The sequence below is a fragment of the Acinonyx jubatus genome, chromosome C2 (assembly GCF_027475565.1).
Source record: "Acinonyx jubatus isolate Ajub_Pintada_27869175 chromosome C2, VMU_Ajub_asm_v1.0, whole genome shotgun sequence".
Classification (NCBI taxonomy): Eukaryota; Metazoa; Chordata; class Mammalia; order Carnivora; family Felidae; genus Acinonyx; species Acinonyx jubatus.
Genome location: NC_069384.1, coordinates 153,984,814 through 154,000,943, shown reverse-complemented (window position 1 = coordinate 154,000,943; position 16,130 = coordinate 153,984,814). Strand labels below are relative to the sequence as shown.

The window sequence follows — 16,130 nt, the reverse complement described above, 5'->3', positions numbered from 1 at the left end:
TCGGCTGCCTCCCCCGCGTGGCACCCCCACTCCTACCTCGGAGCCTGCGTCTCTGCCTTCTTCTTCCCAGGGAGAAAGAGGCTGAATGTGTCAATTGCTTGCTTTGTGTGTATCTGGGTTTCCTTACTTCAGGCTGGACCAGCCGAGTTGGACCAGTAACCCATCCATCCCAGGCCACTATTTAACTCACTTGATAAGGCTCAGGAGGTCAAGGATGCTGGGGAGGCCCGGTGAACCTTGCGTTAATAGGCCGCCTCCACCTGGAAGGAAGTGGGTCCTGGGACACTGCCAGGCCTAGAAAGAAAAAAAAGTCACCCAAAATTCCGCTCAGTGGAGCTTGTAGGTCTAGAACGAGGTCTTCAAAGTACTTGCAACCCCAGAGGGGGAAGACAACAGCTGACAAGAAACAGAACATAGACCGTGCCTGAAGACGTGCCAAGTTCCACGGTGGGGCTCAACGAAAAAGCTCACCAGCCCAGAACATACCCGTGGTGAGCATGTCTGGAGTCAATGAAGACTTGGAGTTTAAGACAAATGAGTCTCCTCGGGGGTTAGGGCCACTGAGAGGCAGTGTGGGATGGCTCGGATGTTGGCATGTTGGCACCCGGAGGAGAGAGATTTCTAGGGCGTGGAAGGACAGCAGAGCCCGGGGGGTGGGAGGTGCCGACTCCTTTGGGGAGATGGCAGGGAACCCAGTTTGGGTAACGCGTGGCACATAAGGGAGGGGTCAACGGAGGCTCAGTGGAGTGGAGGAGGTACCATGAAGAGCGCCTTCGGGCCTTCCGGAAGGAACCCCTGGGCGGGATTCAGCACTGTGCTGTAGGCCGTGACCTGCGGGGATGAGGCAGGGAGACTTGTGACCTGGCGTCACAGAAGGTGAGGACCTGGGTGGAGTGGGTAGAATGGGATGAGAACACAGGAGGCCAGGGTTTACTGAGCAACTACTACGCCCGCGATCCTGGTATTAAAAACACGAGGCTCCAAATAGAACCGCTGATGCTGAGCCCCTCCTCGCCACACTGAGCCTCAGCTTACAGTGTGGGGTGTCCCAGAAACGGAATCTGAATCCAGTTCATCAGATCAGCACTAGTGAAGGAATCTGCCGGATAGCCCTGCCACCTGTAGGTAACTCTGCAATAACCAACCCTTTTGGCCAGCATAACTTCCATCTTCCATTCCCTTCTGCCATCTTTCTTCTTCTTTCTTCTCCTTCCTTCCTTCCTTCCTTCCTTCCTTCCTTCCTTCCTTCCTTCCTTCCTTCCTTCCTTTCCTTCCTTCCTTCCTTCTTTCTTAATGTTTAGTTTTGACAGAGACAGAGCACAGGCAGGGGAGAGGCAGAGAGAGAGGGAGACAGAATCTGAAGCTGAGGATCCAGGCTCCGAGCTGTCAGCACAGAGCCCCACTCGGGGCTTGAACTCACGGACTGCGAGATCATGACCTGAGCCAACGTCGGATGCTTAACAGACTGAGCCACCCTGGCGCCTCCTGTCTATTATTTTGTACAGGTCCTCAGAGCCCCTTTCTGTTAGACTGAATGCTGCCCAATTTGAATCGGTTTTTGCTCAAACTCTTAAACTTTTTAATACGCCTCAGTTTATCTTTTAACATTGGACACATCCACAGTGAAGAAAGAAGGTAGTTTACCTAAGGAGCCCCCCCTGCTCCTACCACCCGTCTGTAGACCTGCCCCAACGTGTACTGTTTCCCTAATAAAGCAGGAAGCGGTCTCTGCTCTGATACCCTTTAGATCACACCGTGAAAATCGTGGCGTTCCCATTTGGGGCCCAAGGCACTTCCAGCTACAACAAGGGCCAGTCCCTTGGAGCTCATTCCAACCCAGCGGGGAGGTGACTATTAGCATCCTCATTTTACAGATGGAGAAACTGAGGGGCGAAGCAGCGTAACTTGCTCCGGCTCAAACGTCCCACGAAGCCAGACCACGAAGTCATCGGTCACTTTTCTCCCGAAGGCCTCCCCTCCCCGAGGGGAACGGACTGGAGGCTGAGAGAGGGAACACTCAGGTGAAGGAAGTGTGGACAAGGCCTGGGCTGCGCGGGTCGGAGGCTCACAGGAGGGGCAGGTGAACTCCCCGGTGGTGGATGCCCGCGAGCCAGCCGCACTTTGTGTTCATCGCCCCATTTGAATCCTCGCTGGATCCTGAGGAAAGGCACCCTCGTTTGACCAAGCGGGTAAGAACCCGAGAGGGAGGAAGTCATCCGCCCGGCCGCTCGGGCTGAGTGAGCTGTCAGAGAGTGGCACACGCGTGCCGGACACGTCAGGGTGCGCGGTCACGACAGGACACGCTGGCGGAGGGTGAGTGGTGTCCCCGCGCGGGCAGGTGGCGGGCCAGGACGCCAGGGGGGGACTCCGCGGAGTGGGGCCTGCGGGGAGCCGGCCTCGGATGCGAGGGCCGGGGGTGTAACGGACGACGGTGCCAGCCCTTGTGAGGGTTCACACCTTGCGGCTCGGGGATACTGGCGTTCACGTTCTCACCGGTCTGCGACTTTTGCCCTTTTCAAAGCCGAGTAGGTAGTACGAGCCTCTTCTCAGAATTCACCTCAGGGGCGCCCGGCTGGCTCAGTCAGTTGAGCCTGCGATTCTTGACCCTGGGGCTGTGAGTTCGAGCCCCGCGTTGGGTGGAGAGATTACTTAAAAATAAGATCTTAAAAAAAAGTCACAACCCTAGGAAGTAAGGCTTAAGATTGATGCCTACAACACCCATATCTGCTTACAGAAAACCATACGCCACAGAAGAAGAGGTACATATCACAAGAGAGCCAAAGGGGGAAGAAACCGGGGACACCTAGGACAAACTTCAGGGAAATGGCACTTAAAATCTTTTAGCGTATTAGGATTACCTCACGTAAGGAAGGTGGCGGTCACAAACTGGGACAGGAAGGCGTGGGAGGGCTTCCTGGCTGAGGCCAACAGCCACGCAAGCAAAGAGCGTCTGTGGAATGTGCTGGGATCTGCACAGGGTGGGCTCTGGAAGGCACGGCTGGGCCGACAAGGCGTCGGAAAGAGTGCTCAGACTGGAAACTCACCGACCTGGCCTCCCCTCAGGGAGTGCAGGGAGATCCTGGCAACGACAGCGGGATCTCTTTCCCGGCCTTCCCTGCAGCTAAGGGTGGCTACCTGACTTGACCGGACAAAGGAGATGTGAAACTGAGGTCTACTGGGAGTTTCTGGGAAAGTGTGTTCCTGAGAGTCTCCTGTGAGGACAGGTTGCCTTAGCCCTCCTCTTCTTGCCTTCAATGCAGACATAATGATGGAACATCCTGTGACCGGGGACAAAAGCCCAGATGCTAAGGCCAACGGCAGGGAAAACTAGAGCGGAGTCCCCGAGGGCATCACTGAGCACTACAACCAAGGCCGACAGCTGCCTATGTATCCACTTCTCAAGCGAGAGAAAAACAGTCTTCGTTAAAATTATTAACCTATTGGGGCCCCTGGGCGGCTCCGTCGGTTGAGCACACGACTTCGCCTCAGGTCATGATCTCACGGTTTGTGGGTTCGAGCCCCGCGTCGGGCTCTGTGCTGACAGCTCAGGGCCTGGAGCCTGCTTCGGATTCTGACTCCCTCTCTCTCTGCCCCTGCCCTGCTCACGTTGTCTCTGTCTCTCAAAAATAAATAAACGTAGAAAAAAAATTAAAAACAAATTAGTAACCTATTGTGTACTAACAGCCCAATGTATTCTTTACTTAATATAGCAATATGGGGCCTCACCTGCTCACAGCTGTTCCTGCTTTGCCACAAACCAAGTGGCAAGCAAGGAAAGTTCTCATTTCTTGAGATTTATCCAAAGATGTATTGTCCTCAAGTGCAATGAACAGGCCTCTTCCCATTTCACACTTCCGTGATCCCCTGGAATTTACCAATTTATAAGTTCTGTGGACTCACTCTCCAGAAATGCCCAGGCCTAACAGTGCTGCCACCCTCCTGCAGCACGAGTGGGTCCCCCAGAGCTGCTGCTGATCTGGGGCTGACAGCACGGAGTCTGCTTGGGATTCTCTCTGCCCTTTACCAGCTTGCGTTTTCTCTCCCAAATAATAAACATAAAAAGTGCAGAAAGACCCCCCCCCCCCCACCTTCTCTGAGTCCTTTGTGGGCAATGTCTAGTTACCTCCACAAATACCTTGTTCTGGTAGATATCCCTATCTGAAGTGAGTTCAGCAACAGAGTAAGTCACATCAAGTGTTGAGTAAATGATGTGCTGTTACCCAAACACTTTCCTCTCCAGGTGTGAAAATGGGGAAGTACAGAGATCAGCTGGGGTGTCATACTTCCCTGTCTGAACGTGGTCTCCAAACTGGGGAACTGAAGAGGTGTAGACAGCAAGGGACACTTCCAAACAGCAAGCTTGGATGAACCTGCCAAACACGGTCTCAACCAGAAGGTCACCCAGTTTTTTCTTTCTTTTTTTTTTTTTTAAAAGATTTTAAGTAACCTTCACACCCAATGTGGGACTTGAACTCACAACCCTAAGGATCAAGAGTTGCATGCTCCTTTGACTAAGCCAGCCAGGCGCTCCTCACCCAATTTTTCTAAACAAGTCTGTATTACGGCTTTTTTATCCCAAAGTTTAACGTGTTGACCTTATGGACAAATTTTGGTCATGTCAATCCCATAACATATACCCGTCTCTCGAAAAGATGCAATTTTTAAAAAAATTATTCTTTTGGGGCACCCGGGTGGCTCAGTCAGTTGAGCGTCTGACTTAGGCTCAGGTCATGTTCTCACGGTCTGTGGGTTTGAGCCCCGCGTCGGGCTCTGTACTGACAGCTCAGAGCCTGGAGCCTGCTTTGGATTGTGTCTCCCCCTCTCTCCCTGCCCCTTCCCCACTCACACTCTCTCTCTTGCTCTCAAAAGTAAACATTAAAAAACTTTTTCTTTAATTTATTTTTTAATTTTTTTAATGTTTATTTATTTTTGAGACAGAGAGAGACTGAGCATGAATGGGGGAGGGTCAGAGAGAGAGGGAGACACAGAATCGGAAGCAGGCTCCAGGCTCTGAGCTGTCAGCACAGAGCCCAATGCAGGGCTCGAACTCACAGACTGTGAGATCAGGACCTGAGCCGAAGTCTGAAGCTCAACCGACTGAGCCACCCAGGCGCCCCTAAAACACTTTTAAAAAAAAATTCTTTTAAGTAATGTCTACACCCAACACAGGGCTCAAACTTATAACCTGAGATCAAGAGTCACATGCTCTACGACTGAGCCAGCCAGGCACCCCAGAAAGATGCAATTTTTTAACTTTTTGTTTGCACCTGCACAGGGCTTAGCAATGAACCTGGGGCTCCCTGCTGACAGCCTCCAGAAGCGGGGCCTCTGCCCGAGGGCGCAGGGGAGGTGAACACAACCCGTGCCCTGAACCGGCTTGCTCTTCATCTCTAATCTTGAAGCAAGTGATTCCTATCAGCCCGGTTGTCTCCTCTGAAGCCAATTTTCCTGGCCCCGTGGGTTTTCCTGTGCATTTTCTGGTCCTTTCAGTCCCAAGGAGGCAGAAGACGCATCGGTGTCCCTCCTCTGTGCCCCCAGGCCAGCTGCTGGGTCGGCTGCTCATCCACCGACAGCTGTGGCAGCTTCGGAAGCTTGAGCGCTAAACCCCAGGGGCTAAGACGGTCCAGCGGCTGCAAGAACAGCAAAACCGTGCAAGACTCTTCTGGTAAGACCGTGTTTTAATTGCCCATGACACAGATACATCACATAATGGCTCACAGTTTAAGACTGAAGAAAAACAGACGAAAATGAGTTTGTGAACCCTTGATTTTAACTAAGCTTCCTGCAAAAAGAAAACCAGGGGTTAGAATCGTTTCAAAAGCGTGTCTTCAAAACTAGCACCTTTCACCATCTTTCTTTTATTCGTTCTGCCGTGATACAACTGAAGAGGCCTGTAAATACCCCCCTGGTCTCAAGTAACAGTTTTCTGAGAGCAAAAATGTCACTTTCTGTGTGCAGTGAAAGCTGGCATTTGGATGGGCTGGACCGGGTGGACAGGCTGGAACACTGGCTTCTTTCTCATCTCAGACAGTGTTTTCACCGCAGGAAGCAGCTGATTCCTTTTGATGATCTGTAAGGCCAGCTGGGTGTTACCTATAAAAACACTTCCCATTAACGAAGCAGCATAAACACCGTCACGCACAAAGCGAGCCATCAGCAGCGTGCAAGGGAGCCAAAGGTGGTCCAGGAGAGCAGCAGTCTGCCGCCGTTGCTGCACCCTGAAGCCACATAACACATGTGTCCCATCCCCACAAACTGATTTCAGAGACACGGGGTGCGCCCTGGGCAAGAGCCCCACAGTGATTCTAAGATACAGCCCAGCTTGAGAACTGGTCTCCGAAGGTAGACTGCATGGAAGAGGGCTCTGGGGCCAGTGGGCCAGCCCTAATCACACCTTTCGGGAAGCCAAGGCCAGCTGGGTACCAGGCACTTAAATGCTGGCAAGAGCTATAAAAGGAAAGGAACCATGTAAGGATTCCCATGATCAAAAGGAGACACGACTTAGAACTCTTGGTATGTCTGTTTCAGGTCTCCTCTCGGCTTCACGCTGTCTTACATAGGGCCTGCCGTCGTTCTTCCCAGAAGCCACGTCCTCAAGGGTTGTATGTGCTCAGAGGTATGGCCTGGATTTAGGTTTGGCTGATTCCAGCAAAACTGGCTTACTGTAAAACTCACTAATGACATCTACGTTCCAAATGCTACAGCGTACAACTCTTAGCAACTGGCATCCTGACTCATGTTCTCACTTCATCTGGGCTGCCTAAGAGAAAGGTTAATTAGCAGGGATTAAACCATAATTAGCTGTCAGAAGCTATGCTTCCCTGCCTTTTCACAGATTAAAAAAAGAAGCAGGTATGGCTAACTCGCAAGAAGCAGGAATTTGTAAGATACCAAACACTCCCTAGCTCCGGTTTTTTTTTCCTAAAAGAACTTGATGGGTAATATGTTCAAGGAAGGCCGAGTTTCAAATTCAAAGAGATAAACCAGATACCAAAAACCTGGGGCTCTTTGAAAGGGTCCAGTCCTAATTGGGGAGAAGACTGACTTACCATTTTGTAGCTCCAGGTAGACTGCCAGTAAGATGGCTTCAGGGGGCACCTCCTTAGGGTGGATCATCGAAGCCGCCTTTGCTCAAAACAGAAAAGACCCCCATGAGAAACCAACCGCTTGAGACAAACTCCAAGGGATGCCGAGAGAAGAAAAAAGAAAGCCTACCAACGGCAAGTCAGCAAACTTGTGCAGCTCCTTCTCACAGCAGCTCCTAGGAGCTACTACAGTTCTGCTCTGACACCTGTCCTTGTCCCTACAGATTCAACTACACATGTAATTTTTAGTTCGATGATTTTCCTTACCCAGGAATTCCTTTTCAAAAATATTTTTCTTAACATTTTATTTATTTTTGAGAGAGAGAGAGAACAAGTGGGAGAGGGGCAGAGAGCGAGGGAGACACAGAATCCGAAGCAGGCTCCAGGCTCTGAGCTGTCAGCACAGAGCCCGACGCGGGGCTCGAACCCACAGACCGTGAGATCATGACCTGAGCCGAAGTCGGCCGTTCAACCGACTGAGCCACCCAGGCGCCCCTATCATGAATTCTTAACAGGGGAATGCTTTTCTTTCCTCGTGGTTTTTGCCTGCTTGGGGTTTTTCTCCCATGTCTTGACTCTATTTGGTTTTAAGAAGGATGTCAGACATTTCTCATTCTACACTCCAGTCACTCACTGGTGCAGGTCTGTTGGTGGCTTTCACTCCAGACATCGTTGCATTTATATTCAAATGTGCATGTCCATTTGTGTTCCTAAGTAACAGCTCAGTATCGTAGGCCCCAAGTTCCCAACCTAAGCAGTAAGAACTCAAACTAAAAAGAAAAAGTTGGTGACACAGGGGCAGCCAGGTGGCTCAGCTGGTTAAGCATCCGACTCTAGATTTCAGTTCAGGTCACGATCTCATGGTGCATCAGTCTGAGCCCTGTGTTGGGCTCTGTGCTGACAGTGTGGAGTCTGCTTGGGATTCTCTCTCTCCCTCTCTCTCTGCCTCTCCACAACACTCGCTCTCGGGGGGGGGGGGACACCAAAAACTTGGAAACAAGCATACCACTAAGCATTTTCGATGTCCTCATTCTTGAGGACTGAAATAGCACAACTTTGTCAAATAAAAGAATTTAAGCAACACGCTGTCCTTTTCTGGACCTGAGGGTCACATCTCCAGCTAGCAGTTTCTCCCTGACCAGTCTTGAGAAAGGACGCCGGGCTTGCTCTGGGTCAGCCGTGCCGAGACCAGAGGTCTATTTCCTCAGGCTGGGCCTCTCTGGGCTGCAGCCCTTTCCCCACCCGCACTATCAACTCGTATTTCCCCATCCAGTCTCGGGTGCTCTGGTGCCAGGCTGCTCTGCCTGCTCCCTGATTAGAAAGTGCACTCGTACAGACGCTTCCTGACCAGACATGGGCGTGCGGCTAAGACACGGACTCATCCTGAGAACCACAGGCGTGCAAACGGCTGACCAGTAATCCAAACAGATTTCCCCAAATGCTAGGGAGAGAGGAGAGCGAATGCACCGTGGATACAGAGAAAAATAGGTTTCTGGGGAACGGAGAGCTTCGGGGAGGCGCCCGCCTCAGTCCTCTCTCTCTCAGAATGGAATCGGAGAAGCAGAAAATGGGGAGACAGGACTCGCAGACCCAGCTGTGGAGATGGGAGACGTCTGGGGGACCAGACGCTTGCACAAGGTCAGCTCCCGGCAGCCCCAGGAGAAATCTCGGGTGAGCAGGGACTCACACCCAGGGCACACGACCTAAGTTCCTCACGAGTGAAGCAGGGAGGCTTTTGTTCCTCTCACCACCTCCCTGAGGGGCAACCACTCAGTTCAGGAAACAGAGTTCACACTTCCGGGCCAAGCCTCATACGGGCAAGAGCCTCTTCACAGCATGCTGTGGGTGCTGCAACGTCCACTTTGCCTCCAGGTGGCTAGTTACCGCAGGTCATTTATCGTTCTCTGCGTGGACTACAGTCTGCAGCTTTCCCGCAGGTACGAGAATTCACAGCAGCAATTTTATGAGACTTGATGGTGCTGTGCTTACTGGCCGTTCAGAAAGGCTAGTGGTGGGCAGGGACCCTCGGAACCATCTGCGCAGAGCACGGCCCTGCCCTCCCAGGCAGGGCGGGCCTCCCAATTAACACAGGTTCAGGCACTGGATTAACCTAAACCTCAAGGGACCAAAACAACCCCCCCCCCCCCCCCCCCCGCCCCTTCAGACCCAGAGCCAGCCCTGACCCATCTGTCTCTCCCAGTGTGGCAGCCGCCTCAGCCACCTGCTGCACGAGAACCTGAGCTAGACTGTGCACTCTGCAACTTGGATCAAAGGCCCTGTTTGCTCCAGCCACTGGGGTCCATGGGCACTCTCAGAAGGGTTGTGAAATACCCTGGCCCGGCCACTAAGAGCAGTGAGTTTTTCAATTCCTTCCCCGTCAACTTGTGTGACTCAACTTCGAGATGACAGCACACACGTTTCCCTGGACAGTCCCATCACTTAACTTTTCTGATTTGGGATCAGAAGTGCCGACGAGACGCCACTAAGTTAACTAAATATCACTCTTGGCTATTTCGGCATGGTAAGGTTCTTCAATGCTATACGCAATATGGTGGACTTCCTAGGAAATTTCCAGGAGCCACCATTATCTCTGGAGAACAGGTTCAGTTTCAATGTCAGTTCCCCCGACAAGCATACAGGGACGTGGGCCCTCTCACGTGCTGCTGGTGAATATACCATTTGGCACAAACTCTCCGTATTTGAAGTCTTAGAATTCTGCATCGCTCTGACCTTGCAATTCCCTTCTTAGGCAGGGTCGTGGCATGCCTACCTGTTTACTGTCTTATTCCCGTGGCCTACTGAGAAGTAAGTGCTCAGACACTTGCTGAATGATTATCCTTTTGAGGAATTACCCCTTTCTGAGTCTGTGACATCCCTCTGGAGCTGCCACTGGTGATACATCTTCCCCTTCTATAGGTAAGGGTCCGTGACTCATCCGGGATGGGCGGGAATCCTAAAGAGGCTCAATCAAAATCTTCCCGGGGTCCTAGTGATGACGCACCATCTCAGCGGTAGGATTCAGGGGTGCATTTCAGGGACAGGCTGCCAGCTCTCGGTCTGAAGTCTCTTGCTTTAGTGCTCCAGCCCCACAGTTTGTACCCTGCCACCCATGACCAGTCTCTGCAGCTTCTAGTGTGTCCTTCGACAGCTCTTTTATGCACATACAAAAGGTCCTTTCACTTAGCAAGTCTCGGATATGTCATCATTTTGGAACACAGAGTTTACAGCTGCATGTGTTCGGCTATATGGATGCACCATTATTCAGATGATCCCTTATTTACACTGGTTTCCAGTCTTTTGAAATTTTAATTATTAAAACCATCAGGAAGAACTCTCCAGTAAATGCCTAGTTCATTTTCAATAGCTGATCGGTTGTTTACCTCGCAAGGGTATTTTTAAGCTTGGGAAAGTAATATTCTGATTTTTAACAAACTGACCAGAGCCTCAAACTCAGCAACAAGACCCACAGACTGCAAACCTTTCGCTGGCCTCACCTGGTGCAGACACTTTCGAGCCTTGTCGTATTCGCTCCGCAGACAGTAGGCGCTGCCGAGATTGAACAGCATCACGGTCCTGGCAGAGGTGACGGAACTGGGGTAGCACTGGGGGGCCCGCTTCCCAGCTGGGGAAAAAGAGCGCGGACCGTGCTGAAGAGGCCAGGGCAAGGGCAAGAGCGCCACCCAATCGACCGCCCCAGCGGCTGCGCAGAATAGAGCTCAGCCCTATTTTTAGGCTGACAAATGAAGGACACAGAAGGCTTGAGTCTACATCTTTGGGATGTGAGCCAGGCTACTTTAAGTATTTACGAAACTTCTTACTCACAGGATTCCATTGCTTCATTTTCACCTTTGTCCGATCCTACAAAGACAAGAAAACAAACCTGAGGGGGTAGGACAACACAGCGTATTTTTTAGAAACCTAGTCTGTTTACGAAATGGAAAATCCACTCTATCGAAGCAATCTCTCAGTATGTCGCGGGAGGCTCTACCGGAGGGTACCAGCAGGTAGCCCCCTCCCCCCATGCCTGCATAATAATCTCGAATACAATGAATGCCAGTCTTGCTTCCTTAAAAACTTAGCCATGATTTAAAACTCACTTTTGAATGCTTTCTACTTTTCCCTGGACTGCTGAATCCCTCCAAAGAGAAAAATACAGTATGAGACTCAAATCGTTCTAGAGGTGCCTGGGTGGCTCAGTTGGTTAAGTGTTAGATTCTTTTTTTTTTTTTTTTTTTTAATTTTTTTAATGTTTATTTATTTCTGAGAGACAGAGAGAGAGAGAGAGAGCGAGCAGGGGAGGGGCAGAGAGAGAGGGAGACACAGAATCCAAAGCAGGCTCCAGGCCCTGAGCTGTTGGCACAGAGCCCGACGCGGGGCTCAAACTCTTTCTTGCACTGAGATCATGACCTGAGCTGAAGTCCAACGCTCAAGCCACTGAGCCAGCCAGGTGCCCCTAAGTGTCAGATTCTTGATAATGCCTCAGGTTGATATCTTGCAGGCTGCAGGATCAAGCCCCGGGGTTGAGCTTTGCACTGAGCGTGAAGCCTGCTCGGGGTTCTCTCTCTCTCTGTGCCCGGCTCCCATTCATGCACACACGCTCTCTCAAAATAAATACACACAAACGTTTCAAAACAAAACAAATTTTTCTAATACTACCATGCTTTCAAAAGTGAAAACTGATTTAAAAGAGTCTCTCTTTTCTTTTTGGTAAGTAATCTCTACATCCAACACGGGGCTCGAACTCATGACCCCGAGATCAGAGTTGCACGTTCTACCAACTCAGCCAGCCAGGCACCCCTCTATAATGAGCATTTAGACCATATGATAATCAACTCCCAGATCTACCCAGCAAACAATTACTACAAAGTAAGTACAGCCAAATTTGTAGACGGCCAACCTAAAATCTCCTTCCCTTTCCAACTGTGCCCTTAAATTTCCACACATCCTGAGTTACAACAGGAAGGGCGTGGAAATGGTGACCAGTTCTGATCAAATGTGTCCTCACGAACCTTGGTCCTGTTCATTTGAAGAGATGCCCAAGGAAACATCAGTGACATTCTCGGGGTTCAAGTGAGTAATGGCATCAGATATCCTGTCCAGAGAGATGAGGGCTTCTGCAGCATATAAATGGCCCAAAAACCTAAATGAAATAAACAGATCACATACACACAACACCCAGTGTATAACAAGCTTTGGTGTACATATGCTTCATGTATTCCACGTCTATAAATGGATTAATTAAGGGCTAAATTTTATCTCTTTATAAAAGTATCTTAAAATATACAACAATTGTTTACATTAGCTAAGCTGGAACAAATGACATGTGTCGATTCAGAAAGCAGCTGACAACAGGCAAACATACTGTTCTGTTTACGCAGAAAGTAACATCAACATGAAGCTCTGTTTTAGAATGAAGTTCTAAAACAGCAGCTCGGTCGAAGGATGAAGCCATCAGGCTCTGCTGCTGGACGGGTCCAGAGACAGCGGAGGGCCAGACTGGACTGAGACCAGAGGCGGGTTGGACCAACTCTACTTCTATTCCAAAGGTCTCCTGCTTTGTCCAATCTATTTTATGCCCACTGACGTCAGGACGGATACACATCCTCCTGGCTTACAACAGCCTGCTTCTTCCAGTCCTTTGCTTACAAGATGATTTTTCCCTACGGTCACCTGATTGGTTTTTCAAAAATAAAACAGGATTAGATATTTTACACGCTTGCTGAAAATCTTAATGACTTTTTCTACACGAGAACAAAACAAAACTTTTATGGATTTAAAGTTCTCCAAGTTTGGTCCCACGTTTCTATATCCAGTCACTATTCCCACCCCCTCAGAGATGGCTCTCCATCCCACCAGACAGTGTCCTGGGCTGGGCACACCCACTGCTCCCCAGTGGCCTTGCTTTCTTGGGCAAGCCTGGCCTCATCCCCACAAGCCAATATCTACTCCTCTTCTTTTTTTAAAGATTTACTTACTTAGGATTTTATTTTTAAAGTAATCTCTACATCTATGACGGGGCTTGAACTCACAACACCAAGATCAAGAGTTGCAGACTCCACTGACTGAACCAGTCAGGGCCCCCCCCCCCCCATATTTTTAAAAATATTTTTACTTACTTAATTTATTTAATCTCTATGCCCAACTCCTTTTAAATGGTTAGCTCAGGTCTCACCTACTATAGCTAGCCTGCCCCAACTGAATCTGTCCCCATGAATCTCAAGCCCTCCAATTTTAGGCTTTTTTCAATATAATCTATTTAGGGATTTTTTAATATGCATTAACTACTCAAGAGCTCTTTAATTTTTTATTAAGGAATTCCTTCTAAGTACCAGGAGCTGCAATGACTTTTTACTTTGCTTCTCCACCAAATACTCTAATAGAACGGACAAGTTTTTAAAAAATCAGTAACTTCAATTATATTTTGAAATAAGATAATTTGAAGTTTTTCTTTAGTATCCACAAGCCAGTAATCATTGCAAAACACAAACACATATATCTAAAGAACTAGTTCAAATTGTTTTCTGTGAATTTACTTCAGGACATTTTCCGTTTTTAGCCAAATGCAATGCCTTCGTGACACCCAGGGCGAAGAAACCTTTGACTACGTGTCCAGAAAGCAATAAGGAGTGAGGGGGGTCGAGCTGCTGAGCTGCCAGATGCAGAACGAGCTACCTGTCTTTACTGGGAAGACAGACAGTGATCTCGCTGTTCACTAAGAAACCAACACTCAGGAAAGGAGAGTTAAGAGAATCAAAAAAGAAATGACCAGACATGGCTTGGCCAATCCCCTGAAAGTTGATAAATGAACTTAGAAACCCTCCAACAGAGGGCACGAACCTACTTGGGATTTATCTGAGAATAGGGACCACAATGTCAACCCAAGAATTTTAAGAAGCAGTGAGGACTTGGGTTTCATTTCTGTTGAAAAGAAAAACAGAACACCGCTCTCGCTCTCGCACTGGCCGAGCGCGTCACAGCCACAGCCTGAGTGCTGGATCGTGGCGATGGCTGTGGCAGCCGACTGGGCTCGCTGGGACTTCGCTGGGGCTTCACGGAGCTGGGCGACGGAGCCTCCCCTCAGTGGGAGCCCGCCTGCCTCCAGCTGGAACTCAGGCTCCCTCCCGGCCTGGTCGCTGGATGAGGTTTTCTTGCAGAAGGGCAGCTGTCTTAGGTCTGAATTGTGACAGTCTCTTACCTCACCGGATGCTCTCTTACTTTTTTTTTTTTTTTTTTTTGAAATACAAACGTGTGTTTGGGGAACACTGGCCTGAAACAGCCTTAATCGATGTTAATTTTAGATGCTTGTATACAGCAATACGTTTTCTTGAAGACAAAAATAACTAAACCTTAGCAGAATTATTCCTCAGAGTACGATCTCACAATTCTAAGCACTGCACATTATAAACAAGACCACTAAAAAGCAAGAGTAAGTAATTATATTTTGGAGATCCTAAGTATTCACCCACAGGATGAATGAGAAAAACAACTGTCCTAATGGTATGCAGAGCATTTGTGGCTTTGAGTAAAAGCCACATACAAAGATTCAGAGGACGCTGCTTCTCATTCAATTTCCATAAAAGGAAAGATGTGCTTTAGCAACTTTTAGAATGACAATGACACTACTAGTGAAGAGGCCTCTGCGGAGTTTGAATGAAACTCCTGTCCTCAGAATGCTTGTTGGCCCCTTTAAACCGCAGTCCTTGAATCAGATTTATCCCGTTGAAGAAACTCCTTTTCGTGTGGGTCTTCTCCCTGAGGACTCCCTTTATCTTGGGGACCAATATGTGGACACGCGCTCCAGACAGGCCCAGCCGCGGACAGGAGACACTGTGCAGTTAGTTCCCACTTCCTGACGCTCTGTCCAGCAAACGCTATCGCTGTTAATCCTTGAGGTACAAGGGAAAAGAGCCTAACGCAGAATTACCAAATTAATGCTTCAATCAGTTGCCTTGTCTAGATAATATATATCCCACCGAGGGGGCAAAAAGCAGCAATATGCACCAAAAACTAACGAAAACCTCCACACGAAACAAACCCGGACGCACAGGGCAAGCCACACTTACTTAAGGGATCCTGACAGCTTGGGCTGCTGAAGAAGTTTATCTGCGTGATTCAAAGCCATGAGGTTATCACCTAACGCCAGAGCCACGTAAGCACTGCAGGCAAGTATGGAGCATCTGGAACACAAAAGGGAAGGGCTGAAAACCTGAGTTACAAAATTGACAGCAGCTGTATTTGTTATTAAATAGGAAAGAAGGCCCTGATTATAGCTGTGACACTCTGGAAAGGAGGAAGCCACAGGTAAGCGTTAGGATGATGGAGAAACTATCATCTAAGGCACGGTGTGCTGCTATTTACCTAAATCATCTGTAGCTTCCACCCAGCTGACTCCCATCTCTAACAAAGTAACCAAAAGAGATACAATATATATTTTGCCTGTCAAAAAATAATGCAGGTACGGGCCTCTTGAGAACTTACTTCCCACAGAGCATTTAACATCCTGGAAATGCAGTTACAGAAGCAGATCTTATTTTTTCAAACCCATTTCCTGAAGAAATACAATTAAGTTACGAACAAATCCACTTAGCTTCCTGTAAAGTGTTCCTCTCTGAGCCTGTCAAGGCTACAGTTCCCCCTAAGCAACGGTATCAAGAGCAACTAAAAGAATTTCATTCGCCTGCGCACTTTGTGAATACTCAAGAAAGAAATCAGGCTGAAAAGCTACATGTGAAGATAAGAAAATTCAGCTTACACTGATTTTGCTAAGTTGGGCTGGAAAGCTAAATTTCTATTCGGCTTTCTACTTAACGGGCAGCTCATTTACAGCAGGTCTAGCCAAGGACTTGGCAGTAATAGATCACTTGAATGTTAAACAACCGCTCTAAAAAGCAATCTTAAAATAAACCCCTGTCAAGTAGAAATGAGGTCTGAATGGCCAACCACAAGGGAACCAACGAAGATACAGGGTTTTGAGCTATGTTTACAAATTACAGTACATATGTGTATCATTAAGTGCATTCGGGTTGTGATTTCAGTCTAAGCAAA

At 48.9% G+C, this 16,130-nt stretch overlaps 1 protein-coding gene across 7 annotated transcripts in view; it reads right to left on the bottom strand.

Annotated features, from left to right (window-relative positions):
* Positions 1–5,660: 5,660 nt before the first annotated feature.
* The window catches only part of CNOT10 (CCR4-NOT transcription complex subunit 10), a 70,000-nt gene continuing 59,530 nt past the window's right edge, over positions 5,661–16,130 (bottom strand). For 3 of the 7 annotated variants that reach the window (XM_053221730.1, XM_027040572.2, XM_015086406.3), the window contains exons 14-19: positions 15,149–15,262; positions 12,095–12,225; positions 10,908–10,943; positions 10,580–10,707; positions 7,050–7,125; positions 5,661–6,093 (exon numbers count right to left, since the gene is read on the bottom strand). In XM_053221730.1, the coding sequence (XP_053077705.1) occupies positions 5,942–6,093; positions 7,050–7,125; positions 10,580–10,707; positions 10,908–10,943; positions 12,095–12,225; positions 15,149–15,262 (637 nt within the window). In that variant the 3' untranslated portion in view covers positions 5,661–5,941. Of the gene's footprint in view, positions 6,094–7,049; positions 7,126–10,579; positions 10,708–10,907; positions 10,944–12,094; positions 12,226–15,148; positions 15,284–16,130 lie in introns of all 7 variants that reach the window. The other 4 variants (XM_027040574.2, XM_015086405.3, XM_015086404.3 and 1 more) reach the window with 2 other exon arrangements.